This window comes from Ylistrum balloti, unplaced genomic scaffold (genome assembly GCF_031769215.1).
Source record: "Ylistrum balloti isolate Yb309-2 unplaced genomic scaffold, AGI_CSIRO_Ybal_v1 Utg371762, whole genome shotgun sequence".
NCBI lineage: Eukaryota > Metazoa > Mollusca > Bivalvia > Pectinida > Pectinidae > Ylistrum > Ylistrum balloti.
In genome coordinates, this window is record NW_026782882.1 from 1 (window position 1) to 17839 (window position 17839).

At 34.6% G+C, this 17839-nt stretch overlaps 2 protein-coding genes across 2 annotated transcripts in view; one reads left to right on the forward strand and one right to left on the reverse strand.

The window, feature by feature from the left end:
* Positions 1-9988: 9988 nt before the first annotated feature.
* On the reverse strand, positions 9989-11085 carry LOC132563545 (uncharacterized). The gene has a single exon (XM_060228288.1). It carries the CDS (start codon positions 11083-11085, stop codon positions 10297-10299), a length of 789 nt encoding a protein of 262 aa, XP_060084271.1. The 3' UTR covers positions 9989-10296.
* Positions 11086-17181: 6096 nt separating this feature from the next.
* The window catches only part of LOC132563547 (NAD(+) hydrolase sarm1-like), a 47494-nt gene continuing 46836 nt past the window's right edge, over positions 17182-17839 (forward strand). Inside the window, exon 1 of the mRNA XM_060228289.1 lies at positions 17182-17214. The gene's annotated coding sequence lies outside the window, so the exon portion shown is untranslated. The remainder of the gene's footprint in view (positions 17215-17839) is intronic.

Genomic DNA, 17839 nt, shown 5'->3' on the forward strand with positions numbered 1-17839 from the left:
CCTGCTGATTTTACCTGTCTGTAAAAGTCACCTCTATATTACGGATACCTGTCTATATATGCCACTTATATATTACAAATTCTTGTTTGTAGAGATTGTATTTCATACCTAATTCTTGTCTATAAAGGCCGCCTTTGTACCTTAATCTTTTCTATAAGGAGCACCTGTTCATTTCAAAACATTTTATTAATACAAAGTATTAATAGGATTAGACAGCAGGCTAGTGCCTATATAAGTCTTCTCTTGGGACAAAACAGGTGGTCAATTACGGTTACACTGATCAGATTCAAATACACATACATACTCCCTCTCTTTCACACTCACAAACCTACATACTTACATGTACATGTATAGCATACAGTAACTTACAGTGGATACATACATACAAACACACATATAGACATACATATATACACACACCCTCACACGCACATACACACCCTCTCTCCCATACACACCCTGACACACACATACAGATAAATACACAGAGAAACCGTAGAAGGGAGATAACTCTTACTTAATTTGGTATATAATTCAAAATACAAAATAATCTGATCTGTAAAATTTAGAAATATTTTAAATGAATTAATACACTTTCGGTACACTTGCTCCTCCATACTGACAGGAATATTGGGCCATGAGTGTCCATAGTAATAAAGTTGACCCTCATCCTATCTAATGGAGAAGCAAGTATACCTGAATGTGCATTACTGTAGAATAGAATTATTTTTTCCAAAATATAGAGGATTTTCTGCTTTAACATTAGAGAGTTATATCCCTACTTTAGGAATAAATGATAACTAGAATATCAGAATTCTTCAATATCTAACCAAGTATACAAATTCATATTCATAATTTATAATTTTAAAAACTTTTATAATTTGCAAAATCTTTTTGTGCCAATAATATAGCTAATTACAGAAGCTAATATTGATTTATTAACATTAATATCACAATCTTGGCAGCCGTTAAGAATAAAATCTAATTCATAATGAGGATGATCATGTTGATATAGAGAATGATACAAATCTTGACAGTAAGTTACATATCTTGGACATTCAAAGAAATAATGTTGTACAGTTTCAAGTGGTGTACCACAAGCACATGAGGGGTATTCTATCAAGTGATTATTATGTAAATCAAAGTTGAGAGAGCTAGCTGAGTTCCTTAGCTGACAGAGGATAATATTGTATTTTCTTTGTCCATATTCTTTAAAAACAACACTAACATTAGCATTATTATTTACATAGAGATTTCTATCAAGTAATTTCTTAAACTGGCCATATCTGGGAAAAAACTATTGCAATAACTAACAGTGCGACAGTATGGTTCATAAAAAATTCTATTATTTCTAAGTTGGTATCTTGATTCATTAGGATTGTTTAAATATGGTTGTATGATATCATATAAATAATCTGGTGATTCTTTGTTTAAAATCTTGTACATTAAAGTCATTTGATGTTTTTTCCTTCTGTCACCTAAAGAAACCCAGCCCAGTTCTGAATACAGTTTTTCACTGGATGTACCTCTGCGTAACCCAGTTATAATCCTTGCTGCCTCAAGATTAATTGATTCTAATAGGTTCTTGGCATATTCTGGACAGTTGTCCCACACGGTATCAGCATATTCAAGAATTGGTCTAATATGGGATATATAAAGTATGGAAAGAGATTTTCTGTCAATTTTATTTTTTAAGAGTCTTCAAATATTCATTTTTTGGTTTGCCTTCTTGTATATGTAATCAATATGTTTATTCCACTTGCCATCACTACTAAAGAAGAGACCAAGATGTTTATGAGAAGTTGATGTTAAGACAAGCTCATTGTTAAAAAAGATGTCTGGATGATCTGGTTCTGATTTTCTAGAAAATATTACGGATTCTGTTTTAGCTGGATTAAAGTTTATATCCCATTGTTTAGATCAGTTATTGGTATGATTAAGATCATTACTCAGTACTTCAGCTTCTTCTATGGGGTTAGTATTAATTATTCTAAAAAGTGATGTATCATCAGCAAATAATTTTATACAGCTTGTTACACAATTAGTTATATCATTTATGTATAGAAGAAAAAGAAAAGGCCCTAGGACTGATCCCTGAGGAACCCCTGCATGGACATATTTAAAAGTAGAAGCAAAACCATCAATTACCACCCTGTTTTCTATTAGAAAGATAATTTTTAAACCAGTTCAGGACATTTCCTTTTATTCCATATGATTCAATTTTATGTAACAGACCCTCATGCCAGACCCTATCAAATGCCTTACTTATATCACAAAAAATAAATCTTAATTCTTTGTTATTATCCAAGTTACTTATTATTGTGTGATATATGGAAAGCAGTTGATTAACAGTTGAGTCATTAGGCATAAAACCAGATTGGTGTTTTGATATAATTTCTGATTCATAAAGATGATTAAACAGATACTTAAAAATAATTTTTTCTATAATTTTACTAAAACATGAGGTTACAGAGATAGGTCTATAGTTAGAAACATTATTTTCAGTACCTTTTCCTTTGTAGATAGCACTAACATTAGCAGATTTCCAAAGAGAGGGGATAGTACCAGTCTCAAGAGTTTTGTTACATAGTATAGTAAGAGGAAGATAAATAGAAGGAGCAAGCATTTTAATGATTTTAGGAGAAAGATTATCTGGACCTGGTGGTTTCTTATCGCTAAGGGCAAAAAGTTGATCTTTTACATCTTGTTCAGAAATAACAATATTGTCAAGGACGAGATGAGTGTAAGATAAAACTGGAGGTAGAGGCTCAAGATCTACAGAGGAGGTAGAGATAGAAGTAAAATAGGTATTCAAACATTCAGCTTTTGCAAAAGGATGACTAATATATGAACCATTATCATTTAAAGGTGGTAGAGAAACTGATTTATTATTAGTTTTGAATACTGAATTGGCAATCTTCCACCACTTACTTGGGGGAAGGGTTTTATCGCTTAAACTTTTCTCTAGATTTTCATAATAAGTTTTCTTTGCTTTTCTAATTAAGTCAATTACTTCATTTCTTTTTAATCTATAAGTTTCCCAGTCATGTTGAGATGAACTGGATCGAGCTTTTTTATGAATACGGTTATGCTGTCTCATTTTCAATTTAATCTATCTATTCATCCAGGGTTTATCATTGGGATGGACAGTAATCTTTTTAACCGGAACAAAACGACAAATCAAATCCTTTATACAATCAGTAAGATAATGGTTCAGCTCTTCCACAGATAAAGTACTAGATACTGTATTCCAATCAATTGATGCCAATTCAGTATTCATACTCTCAACATCAGCTTCTTGAAAAATTTATATTTCACTGATATAAGATTTACACTTAAATGTTGAATAAAGAACATCAAAAGATATGACTGAGTGGTCACTACAAATTGGAGGATAAACAGAAGTGTTTTGGATAATGTTAGTATTATTTGTTAGAACAACATCCAGTAAAGTGGAAGTAGTTGGTGTTATTCTTGTAGGTTCAGTTACCAAACTAGTAAGGTTATGTTTCAATAGTAAATGATTAAGGTGAGGATTTTGTTCAATATTCAACATATTTACATTAATGTCACCGGTAATTATTATGTTCATGTTAGTTTCAATAACAGTTTCAAACATATTGTCAAGTTTGGACCAATAAGCAATATTTGATTCAGGTCTGTATAAGCAGCCAAGCAAGAAAGTGTGACAGTCAATTTTAATTTCTATCCAAATGATTTCTATATCATTATTTTCTAAGTCTATACGTCTTTTGGAAAGAACAGAATTTTTATAATAAATAATGACACCTCCCCCAGGACCAGTCCTACGGTCACGCCTATGAAAATCTTTAGAATATGAGGATAAAACTATATCATCATCAGGTATATTAGGTGAGAGATGTGTTTCAGTAAGACACAAGATAGTGCTGTGTGATAATTCCGAATCAATTATATCAATTTTATTACGAAAGGATCTAACATTCAGCTGAGTAATATCTAGGTTACACAGAGGTCCCGGATTAGACTCTATATCATTACTTAATAGCAGTAAAATAAAAAGTAGCCAGCTATAAGAATTATCATAGAAAAAATCACGACAAGTTGTAACATATATCAACAATTTCGACTGAAAATAGAAAAGATGATGTCTTGTAATTTTCACTTGTGTCCACTCGGTGTAGAAGATATTAACTGGGATCAAAAACATGTGTATTCCTAGCATGACGAAATCGAAAGTAAACTGGACACAAGTGATTAAAATCAAAAGACATTGAAGAATTCTGGTATATCGGTTTTTCTTGTACATATAGGACATACAACACATAGAACACATTGAGTATAACAGAAAAAACAACAAATCTTACGAACACTCCACTTCAGTCACTCGTACACCGCACGCTTTCATTCGCCTTACTTTTTAATCATGCTCAACTAGATGCTTGTATTCACAATTCAGAAATCTTATTTGATGTAAACATTTAAGTGACAACGACAAAATGTCAAGGTCAATTAGTTTCATTTATGTGGCTTTACCGAATGGAATAGATCTAGCTTATAATCCAAAAACGACGTTTTAAAGTACAAGTTGGCCTATATATATATAAAAAGATATAGAATTTCATGTAAAATAAGACGAAAATCAATCTTATGCTCATAGTATAACAGGTTTAACATAAAACTGGTGATATCCACATTTTCATCGTGTCACATACAATGTACCGTGTATATATTTACATTATGTACAGTAAAAAGAAAAGTAATTATATAATGGTAAGCAAGTCATGTAGTAAATATTGACACGTGTCACATGTACATTATACATATTGGGATATTATTTACCATTTTAACTCATTATAATTACAAGAGTCATGACAACATGTTCATATCAAGTTTTAGTACCGTGAGTACGTTATATTACTATTACTGACATTGCACGTGAAATTATCGTACATTTATGATAAATAAACTACCGATGAAGACTGTCCATGTAAAAAATTACAATATTTTGATGATTCAGGCGGTTTTGATTTTAGATACATGAGTTTTAAAAAACAAAGAATATTTTTTTTTTATAATTTTTTATTTTTCAAAGATTTTTCAAAACATAAATGTTTCACTTGCAGCCTTTCAAAGCCACACATGCCCTCACACACCAATACACAGACACGCCATACAATTTAAGGGCCTAACATCATTTTCACTCTAAATTGTACATAACATATCATTATCATTCGCAAAGAATTACATGTATCAAACAAGCACCAATCCTCATCATCATCATCAAACATCAATCATCATAATCATCATCATCAAACATCCAGACTATTAACCAACAGAAAATATAGGTGGCTACGGAATTTGGCCCAGCCCATACCTTCTATGGGATGAGTACACACACACACACTCACACACCCTCTCTCACACGTATATACACACACATCCTCACAAGATCATACACACATTACATATGACAGATGGGAAAGGGTGAGGCGGAGGGGAAGGAAAGAAGGGGCAATGGATTGAAGAGGGAGAAGAGAGAAAGAAACAAGCTGGAGGGCTTTATCAGATACTGTCTATTTTAACATTTACAGTTAATATATAGGTCAAAATGAGGAAAATGAAATAATGGTTGAAATTGTGGTGATGTCAAGGTCAATGGAGAAAGTAGCTCAAGATATAATTTATAAGTCCAAAACAGGTTTCCATTTTTTCCAGTTGTTTTCAAAATTCCTTTTTATGTGACAATTTTTAGAGGAAACAATATATTTTTGTACTCGGAAGTGATCTTTTATTGTATTTATGAGACCATTTAAACTTAGAGTTTTGTGCAGACATCTTGTCTTGTATATATATTGTTTAATAATAATCAAAATTTCATTATCTACTACATTAGCCGTAGGAGAAAGAATACCAAAGAGATAAGTTTCTTTGTTCATCCAAAATGGAATAAAGAAAAGGTTGATTAACGATTCAAATCTCTCTAACAGTGTCTGCACCTCGACACACTCCCACAAACAGTGTATAATTGTCTCCCTTTCCATATTACACAAATTACACAAAGGACTAGGACTTAAATTAATTTTGAAAAGAAAAGAATTTGTGACCAATATACGATGAATAATTCTTGCTTGGAACCACTGAAGTTTTGAGTTTTTAGTGATAGTAAATGGGATTCTTAGAATATTTTTCCTCTTCTGTTCATCAAAATCAAACTCTATCCCCCATTTTTGAATTCCAGTTGGTATTGGTGGTCGTTTAATTAAACAAATATAAAAATCCTTTGAACCTTTTTTACTTTTGAAAAATATTTCATAAAAAAGTGGTATGAAAGGTTGTTGAATCTGTACAACCTGAAGTGTATTCTTCCGTAGAAATTTCTTCATAGATGTAATTAGACCAAAGTACTGCAGATAGTTGGCGTTGATTGTTGGGAAAAGATTACCAAACTCATTAAAAGAATAAAATGTCATGTCTTCATAATTCTTTACAAGGTCATTTATGCATTAAACCATCTTGGATAAAAAACACATTTATTCCCCACCTGAATGTCTTTATTATACCACAAAGGACTTTTTAAGACAGATGTGATATAACATTGTCTAAAAAGTTCCGAGTTAGTAAGTTTAATCATACTTTTAAATACATCTTTCCAGAATGGATTTCTACAATTTAGGCAACAAGAATTAACATATTCTATCCCACAATTTAACATTTTTTTCTCATCTATAATAGAATTCAATAATATTTTCCATTTCCCTGATGAGTGAAATATTCTTCTGATCCAGCCAAGTTTGAGAGAATCTATGAAAGCTACAATATCTATCATTTTTAATCCCCCGTCTATGTAGTTCTGAATGACCACGTCTTTTTTTATCTTGTGTTGTTTGCCATTCCAGAGGAAATCAAATAAAATAGAGCTCAATTTACCAAGAAAACTGTTGGAAGGATTTGGTAGGGTAATAAATAAATAATTGAACTGGGAAATTAATAAAGATTTTATTATACTGATTCTACCTAAAGGAGTAAGCCTTCGTCTTTCCCACACATTAATAAGAGCCTTTAATTTAACAAGTTTCTTATCGTAATTCATTCCAGGAATTTCACTAAGGTTAACACAAAAATCAATTCCCAAAAAAGTAAACTTATTCTTACCCCAAATTAGATTTAACTCTGGAAGAAAAGCTTCCTCACTATATTTCTTACTTCCTATCCAAATAACCTGTGTCTTACTGGTGTTGATATTTAACCCTGATATCTTAGCAAAAGTATTCAGCTCATTGATAGATTCTTTTAGTGATTTTTCAGTTCCATCCAGAATCAGACCTGTATCATCAGGATATTGCACATTTAAAATAGACACATTATTAATTTGTATACCCTGGATATTTTCATTATTTCTAATTCTTGCAGCTAGAACTTCAACACTTAGTATAAAAATATATGGGGCAACTGGGTCGCCTTGCCGACAACCACGCTGAATGTTAATTGGTCTAGAAATGTTACCCCCCTGATTAACCACTGAATAAACATTAGTATGCAGAATTTTTACCCACTTCCTAATATCCACTCCAAAGTTAAAGTAACGAAGAACATTATCAATAAAATCCCAAGAAACTGAGTCAAAAGCTTTTTCAAAGTCGACCATTAGTAACATTCCTGGAATATTCAAATCTTCTGCATAACGCATTACATCATAAATAGTACGGATGTTTTCCCCAATATAACGCCCAGATAAGAATCCCGTCTGATCTTCATGAATAAGTTTTCCTAAAACTGATTTTAACCTATATGAAATTATTCCAGATGCTATTTTATATGTAATGTTCAAGAGAGAGATTGGTCTCCAATTTTTTAAAAAATGACAGGGCTTATCTCCCTTAGGTAAGCAAGTTATAACACCTTGTCTCTGAGTAATTGAGAGAAGGCCCACTGAAAAACTATAATTAATCGAACGAATCACAAAAATACCTATGAAATTCCAAAAAGTTTTAAAAAATTCTGAAGTAAAGCCATCTGAACCCGGACTCTTATTGTTTTTCATATCTTTCAATACCTTTCCTGCCTCCTCAAATGTTATAATACCTTCTAAATTATTGGACTCAGCATCAGTTAACTTAGGGACACTGCAGTCATGGAGATGATGATCCAAATCAATTGGGGTAACTTCTTTATGTTTGTATAAGTTTTCGTAAAATAGTTTAACTTCTTTTAAAATATCATCTTGATTGGTAATTATGTCCCCATTATCTTTCTGAATTTTTGGAATAATTTTAGAAGTAAAGTTTCTGTTTTCAAGATTTAAAAAATACGAAGTTGGTTTCTCCCCTTCCTCCACCCATTTGGCCCTTGACCTAATAATACTGCCCTTTATTTTTTTTGACCGTATTGCTTCAAGTTCTCTTTTTTTAACATCTAATTCTTCCTGGTCAGTGTCTATATTAGCTTCCATAATTTCGATAGATTTCTTTAGGTTTTCTTCTTCAAGGTTCTGTTGTTTCTTTCTATGAGATGCATATGATATTGACTTGCCTCTTATTTCCATTAACAATGTCTCCAAAAACAATTGATCATTAATTAAGAATTGAATTTCTGTATTAGGTAAAAGCGAAACAGAGTTAAGATTATATACAGGTAGGCAATATTGTAATTTTATGTCATCTATACATTTTTTAACCATGTCTAAATAATCTAGTTCAAATAATAATGAGTTATTAAACTTCCAGAGACCTCTTCCTCTTTTAAATTCATTTAATTTTAACGCTATTACTGTAGCCGAATGGTCAGATCTATAACTTGGTTCTATGAAAGATTTTCTTGTACTGGATAATAAACTGTCTGAAGTGAGAAAAAAGTCTAGTCTGGCCTGCTTAATAGGATTTTTTCTTCGCCAAGTATATCTCTTAATATCTGGATGAAGTTCTCTAAAAATGTCTATAAGATTGTATGTCTCACTGATTTCTAACACCTTCTCCCTAGCAGATGCATTGTTGATGTTTCTATATGAGTTATCATAATCAAGCTCAGGGTTAATCACGAGGTTAAAATCGCCACAGACTATTATATTTTCATTTCCAAAGCTGTCAATAGTTTCCGAAATCTGAGTATAAAAAATTGGATTATCCTGATTAGGCCCATAAATGGTTATAAGTGTCAATCTACTACCCTCAATATCAATATCAATCCCTAAAAAATTTCCATCTAAATCACGTTTTTCTCTATAAACTTTACTTTCAAAATTATTATTGAGTAAGATTGCTACACCACGAGAATTTGATGAGAAAGAACTGAAAAAACTGTGATACCCCCATTCATTTCTAATTAAATTTTCTTGTTCTGTTGAAAAATGAGTGTCTTGTAAACAGTAGATGTGGTATTTCTTGTCTCTTAAGTATGAGAAAACATCCTTCCTCTTAATTTTATCACCAAGACCCTGACAGTTCACCGAGAGTACACAGATATCATCCATAACTGAGAAATTGAATGAATGCGTAAGAGCAGCCTTCCAGCTGGGAAATAGGAAACAAGACAAAGGGAGAAGAAATGGGGATAAGAGGGGGGAAAGGTTGTGATAAAAGCATCTTACAAGGTCAAGAAAGGAGCTACACCACCACTCAACACTTACACACAACCTATTGGCCGTGAAAACTTCGGACAATCAGACAATTTGTGCCGCTATACCGGAAATGACAAACAGGAAGTGTTGATACTAATGCACGGAGAATGAACCGGCCCGCGGAACTGTCCGGAATAGACCGGGGGACCTCCCGAGACCACCCGGACCGGAAGTATATATAAAACAACTACACGTTCACCAATTATATTATAGCATACATGCATTTCTGTAAGTTATATATAATATCCCATATAATACCTGGCTACTCAATATAGGTTATTAGCAAGATATTATGGACTACCACGGACTTAAATACTACTACTACCTACGACATCCTCAAAATATAGCATATACATACCATTTATTTTCGGAGCTTAAAAAATCTTTCTTAAATTACGACAGTTACAAATATATTATTTATAACAAGCTATATGCTCACTTTGAATGACGTTACATGTGTATATCTCATTATCATACTTTAAAATCTAAAGTCACAAAAAATACTACGTAGTTATTCTTACCTTTTACAAATGGAATTTCAGTAATGATATATATCCTTTTCACACAGAAGAATTGATCACACAACACACATATACATGTACACCACAGAAAAAAGCACATTAGTATACAACACAAAGGTGATCGGTTGCCAGACACACTGGCATTAAGTCATTTACCGATCACTGTGCACTGTCCAACTTCTATCTCCTTGATACAAAATTAGCATCGTTCATCAAGTAACTTTCTTCCAAGGGTGTATCGTGTAAAAGTCTGCGCTTCTTGCCATTAGTCAAAATCACATATATTTTCCCGTCTGTGCTATACGAATTTTTGACACAGTTCATACGGAACGCTTCCTTCAGTCTCTGTTGATTTAAGGAAGTAAGGTCTTCATAGATAACAAACTTGGAACCTTTCAGGATCTTGCGGGCGCGGATAATTTCATGCTTCTTTCTCCGGTGCGTGAACTTTACTATCACATTCCTAGGATTTGTACCATTGTACTTTCCCAATCTATGTGCGATGTCAATGTCCCTCTCCTGAAGTGGTACTTTCAAGGTGTCACGTACAAATCCCACGATCGTTTGGACACAGTCCTCTACCGATTCCCTCACTCCCGGGTCTGGAAGTCCAACGATTCTAACAGAATTCTTCCGGCCTTGTTGTTCCAGGTCGTTATACTTTCCCGCCATCTCACTCTGTCGATCTTGACTGGTCAATAACTCGTTCTCTAGCTCAGAAATTGTCACTTTCAAGTTGTTATTTTCAGTTTCCAGGGTGTTTACCCTCTCCTCCAGAGCTTCAATACGTTCTGCGTGTTCTAGCTGAATGTCCAAACGGAGTTTCTCTAACTTTTTATCCAACACATCCTCAGTAATAAGATTCCTGAGGATCTCATATATCTCGTCTAGTCGATCGTCTGTGGATTTAGTACCAATACCACTGGTCCTGCTGCTGGGAGCTCGATCTCGCAGGGTCTTGGGAGGCATGATAAACAATATCCAGTAAACAAAAAACTAAGCTCCAGAATATATAGGCTGTAGATAGTCTATCTATAGGTGTACACATACACGGCCAGGTATACGTAAGTGGTGAGTAGTGGTCAGTGACTAGACTCAGTCCATGTTCTCAAAAGTTCCTGCTCCAAAAGTATATTTTCCGAAGAAATTATCACAGACCGATATATCAGTCAACTAGTTAAGCATATTAACTAGATGTTGACAGAAAATTAAGTTCCAATATATCGTGCAAACATACAAAAAGATAATTTTTCACCGGAGCTCCAGAACAACCGACCGACTAGGTCCTGGTGACCCTTGACCATTCCAGATCAGCGTTGTTCAGTTGAGCGTATCTGCATTAGATTCAGAATTATCTGGATAATGACCTTTCATTTCATAAATGAACACATCACTTTTATTTAAAAGTTATTCATGATAACCTGAATAAGTTATTTCTTTACAAACGAAACACAGTCACTAAACCTACTGGTATTGATTATATTTGAAGAGAGATTAAAAAATTCAAATATGATATTCTGGTGAATTGGGACAAAATTCATTTTAATATATTTTGGCTTTATATGACAAACATGCGTCAAACAAAAGCTGGTCACAATGTTTACATAAGAGAGTACAGTATTTTGACACGATATAATGCCGGGTCACTGACATAACGACACGTGTTCACATTAGGTCGATCAATATCACATCGACCCATGTTAACATCAGGTCACAAACACCACAATACATGTTAACACCAAGTCACAAACACCACGACAAATGTTAACACCAGGCCACAAACACCACGACAAATGTTAACACCAGGTCACAAACACCACGATACATGTTAACACCAGGTCACAAACACCACGATACATGTTAACACCAAGTCACAAACACCACAATACATGTTAACACCAAGTCACAAACACCACGACAAATGTTAACACCAGGCCACAAACACCACGACAAATGTTAACACCAGGTCACAAACACCACGATACATGTTAACACCAGGTCACAAACACCACGATACATGTTAACACCAGGTCACAAACACCACGATACATGTTAACACCAGGTCACAAACACCACAATACATGTTTACACTAGGACACAAACACCACGACAAATGTTAACACTAGGTCACAAATACCACAATACATGTTTACACCAGGTCACGAACACCACAATACATGTTTACACTAGGTCACAAACACCACAATACATGTTTACACCATGTCACAAACACCACGATAAATGTTTACACCAGGTCACAAACACCACGATAAATGTTTACACCATGTCACAGACACCACGATAAATGTTTACACCAGGTCACGAACACCACAATACATGTTTACACTAGGTCACAAACACCACAATACATGTTTACACCATGTCACAAACACCACGATAAATGTTAACACCAGGTCACAAACACCACAATACATGTTTACACCAGGTCACGAACACCACAATACATGTTTACACTAGGTCACAAACACCACAATACATGTTTACACCATGTCACAAACACTACGATAAATGTTTACACCAGGTCACAAACACCACAATACATGTTTACACCATGTCACAAACACCACGATAAATGTTTACACCAGGTCACAAGCACCACGATAAATGTTTACACTAGGTCACAAACACCACAATACATGTTTACACCATGTCACAACACCACTATAAATGTTTACACTAGGTCACAAACACCACAATACATGTTTACACCATGTCACAAACACCACGATAAATGTTTACACCAGGTCACAAACACCACAATACATGTTTACACCAGGTCACGAACACCACAATACATGTTTACACTAGGTCACAAACACCACAATACATGTTTACACCATGTCACAAACACCACGATAAATGTTTACACCAGGTCACAAACACCACAATACATGTTTACACCATGTCACAAACACCACGATAAATGTTTACACCAGGTCACAAGCACCACGATAAATGTTTACACTAGGTCACAAACACCACAATACATGTTTACACCATGTCACAAACACCACGATAAATGTTTACACCAGGTCACAAACACCACGATAAATGTTTACACCAGGTCACAAACACCACAATACATGTTTACGCCATGTCACAAACACCACGATAAATGTTTACACCAGGTCACAAACACCACGATAAATGTTTACACCAGGTCACAAACACCACGATAAATGTTTACACCAGGTCACAAACACCACGATTCGTGTTTTCACAAGATCACAAGTACAATGACACGTGTCACAAAAGGTCACCAACATCATGATACGTACATGTTTACACAACATCACAATTACCATGTCACGTGTTTATACGAGGTCAACACACTTTAGCACGTACGAGTTTTCACAAGGCCATGCATACCATGACACGTGTCTCAAAAGTTCACGAACGTTATGACACTTGTGTACATTAGTCAATCGACACATCAAAACGTGTTTCTAGTAGTGTGTCAGTACTTCATTGGCACCACGACCTGCACAGTCGGGATTGATAAACGAAGTTGATGCACGACCTTGTGTAAGATCTGCAACGAAAGGGATTTGTCATTGTTTACAGATGAAACCGTACCATATGCTGGAGGTGACAGGGCCACACAATAATCAAATATCAAACGGTGTTCCTCATGAATATTCATTACTGTCCCCAGTATAGGTATTGACTACGGTCTTGTTCCGGGATGTCAATTATGTAAAGCGAAAGTCTTGATGATTCGTTAATTCCTTGTCATGACGAGACTGTGGACAATGGAAAACTCAACACGTAACACAGACTACAATGATTTATATGATTTGACTGTTAAATTTATGGACAACATTTTCTGTCCATAAGAAATGTAGTGTCGTCGCTGGGAAACCCAGAAAAAAAATGAGAGCCCTTCATGTGACCTATCCAATAGCTATAACAAATGATATATTTCCTCTCCCTTCCTGCACTAACTGAAGACAATTTTAAAAAGTTAAAGGACATGCATGATGATTTGGAAACTTCCAACGCGAAAGATCGACGGTAGCTAGATATCAGGGTTGACAGTGTTAGGATGGAGTTTGTGATAAACAGCAGGAACCCTTGGCTTAAGCAGAAGAATCTGTCCGTAATTTCGGTAAGCCTATATATATCTATTTCGTGTCGTCCACAGCCCATCTCATAACTCATTCCCAGCTGTCGTGATACTTCACATTTTAGTGTTGTATCTAAAGAATTTTCGAATAGTTCAAATTTTCGCGGTTTTAGCCAAAACTTGAAACGAAAGGGGAGATTTTACTTCAATTTAATTTAAAATGCCCTCTCTGTAAATACAGTATAACGAATTATCTCATATACACATATACATCGTTATATACATCTTTTAATCACGTATGATATCCGTGGGTCAAAAGTAGTCGAAAGATGTCAAGCTGACTGAAATTAAAACAAAAAAACATTCTCAAGACCAAGACATAGTTGAATCAAACACTCTTCTGGAATGTCTGAAGATACTTTGCAACAAATGGGATGTAGGTAGGTAGATTTTACTGCAGTTGTGTAGCAAAATTGTTTATACATATATGGAGTTTCTCAATAATTCAAACGTTTTCAAAGTATAGGATGACAGTTGCATTTTTGAGATTTTTTTCATTAGACAAAACATTTTTTGTAAAAATAATTTCCTTTTTATTAGAATTAATTCGAAAAATTTGAATCAAAACAGTGTAAACAAACATTTATGAATAAACGCGCTTTGATTGGCTGAAACGGTTAATTCTTAACAGTTCATTAGCATTTTTGCAATAATTTGATTTTATTTCGGTTTCTATCGATTTATTGCTTTAAAGACAAAACCTATCAATAACTTGTATAATTTGTAATCAATTCTACTATTTTCACATATTTCTGAATTGCCAGTTTTGCATTTGAAAATATTTTTTTCAATTATCAGTGGAATAACATCCTTTACATTCTTATTACAAACGTAGTCTAGCGCAGCTGTGATTGGCTGAACCGCGTCATATATGTCAGTCTATGAATGTGTAAGATATGGAAAAAGGGACGTGCGAGATCCCTTATATTGGACAGCTATGGTCCTCTCTATGTCGTTCACTGAAAACGAGGAAACTAACGTATTAGCATTTAAACGTTTTTCATGTTCCTATATTTTGACATCATCTGCAATATGTATTTCACAGGAAATACAAAATTTCAAATATCATGGACCATTAGATCTAAATTAAAACATTTTGAACTTTATGAAAGATATTATTTCACTTGTCTTTTTATCCTCTTTCGCGAACATTTTAATAAAATATCAGCTTAACAATTGCACGAGGTGATTAATATCATTTTCCATACCTTAATTAATTAAATTCTTACAAAATCTTAATATCTATTATATTGTGAGTGTTAAATGAATATTGAGAATTTAAATGAATAAATTCCAACTTGATCCTTACTTACGTTTAAAAAACAGATTTTTTTTCATTGTTATAGTATAGAAAAACATGCATTTTATCAACAAAAGTTATCTAGAAGTATTGATTAAAAATCCTCGAATTATTTTTTCCTTTGTAACAAACTAGCAAGGTATACGTGGCGAGTCAAAAATGTGGTTCTGGCACTTTTCTCCCCATGAGAAAGTTGGCAGGTATGCGTTTGATTGTAGGTTTAGATTTTCTTTGTAACAACTGGTAAACACCGAACGTTATGGTCACGGTTACGTAGAGATTGCTTAACCTCTTGACCATTTTACATACTGGACACTAAAACTTAGGGATCGCTTTCAAAGATAAATTTACTGTATTAAAAAGTAAAAACTTCTTGCATATGAAATACACGAATTAATTCAAACGAAAAGAAAACAGCGTCGACCCACTTTGAATCAAGTCATTCAAGCGTATAGTGTATGATTACATAAAAAGTTCCCAGCCCTCTAAATCAAAGTTAAAGTCCCAATGTCGATAAAAATTCAAAATGCTTCAGTGGACTCAGTAATCAATAGTGAGTGCGTCCTCCATTGGTCCTAATAACGGCACGTCACCGGCTTGACATGCTGCGAATCAGGCGTGGTGTAGCCATTTGTGAAATTATTGGTCATTCTCGACGAAAAGCATCAGCAAGCTCTTGCCGGTTGACAGAAAGCCGCGCACGATCGGTAATGCGTTGCGGTTACTTGTCCCACGGATGTCCGGTTAAGGTCGGATGGATGACTAGTCCATTTTTCATTAAATAACCAAGCATCTCGTTTCGTTATTTATGTGATTTTCCCTTGGTTGTGCCCATTTTATTTTGGGACTAATCAGAAACAACACAAATGGCTGACAGTCGGCCATCTTGGATTTTTTCAATGAAGATTGTTATCGCTATTTCTTAAAACGAACTGAAGGGATCTCTCTCAAATTTCATATGTAGATTTCCCTTGGTCCCTAGTTGTGCTCATTTAAATTTTTTGGCTCCATACCCCAACCCAAATTCCCTTTTCTATATCTCGTCTTGTTCTTACTGCCTTCAGGTTGTATGTACATCTGGATGGGTTTTTTTCTATTTATTTCGCCTAACACTAATCACACTTGTTGTAAGCGCGCGATGGGTCTTGCTGTTTGTGGTAAAAACGCACCAATAACCGTTCATGGAACCGATCCCCGAACGGTAAAGTGAAAGACACAAAGATGTCAAGTAGAAGACAACGGTTATGGCGTAACAACATGGAGATCCAAGTCCGTGGCAACGCATACATGTAGCACAGACGTATATGTCTCTGCACATAGGTACTTGTGGATATGTTGGCGCGTGTCTTGCTAAAATCTTGTAAAGGCCAAGTAAATAAAAAAAGAACACGCGCTTCAGTGAAGCCATGAATCGTGCAGTTCAAATGTGCATCATGGAGATAAAGTTGCGCTTGCTTTTGTGAATCGACACAATCCGTCTCGTTTGGGAACTAGTTTGAGCTCCGCAGCAGGGTTACGTCCCTTCCGCGTAACTCTTCGGAAAAGAGGTACATTAATTGAATCGCAATTGCGGAAGTGGATGAAGTTGTTGAGAGAAAACGGGAAAATCGTCTCGCGCTGCTCTGGAGCAGAGAGATGTGAATAATGAGTGGTAAGTTGTACGAATGAAGGGCATGACCTAATAAGGCCACACGGCATGAAAGAACGACGTGATACTCTCCTCGTCGCGACGCTGTACTCCGACACGTGATGATTTGACCCATCATAATGTGACCAATGTTAGAAGCTAGCTATAAACAATAAATAGACAGGCGTTAATCGACACAATAACATCAGATAATAAATCTGTCAACCGGCGACCTGTTAAGTTATACTACATTGAATGGTAAGAGATGCCCTGAACAATAGTTGATAGTCACATAACAGCTGTGTAAATATTAGTTCGAAGGGTTCAGAGTCGCAAAAATTCTTAAAAAATGGTATTGACAGAGGTAAAATATTAAAAAAAAATAAATTGAAATCAGAGCAGTATCGGGGGATTTCATGTAAATGTTGTGTATAACTTTCAAAGTATTGTTGAGGACTGGTGCAGCTTAATATTGGGTAGCACTGTACAAGATTTTTCACCAAAACACATTTTCTGCGATCTATCATTATCAGAGTCAAAATATTTATTTATTTACTAATATTTGTTAAGTTCTTTAGTATCGGGCATTTTTAGACTGAATTGTCGATAGTAATAATCCTTATATGAAACTGCCAATTTTCCAATATAT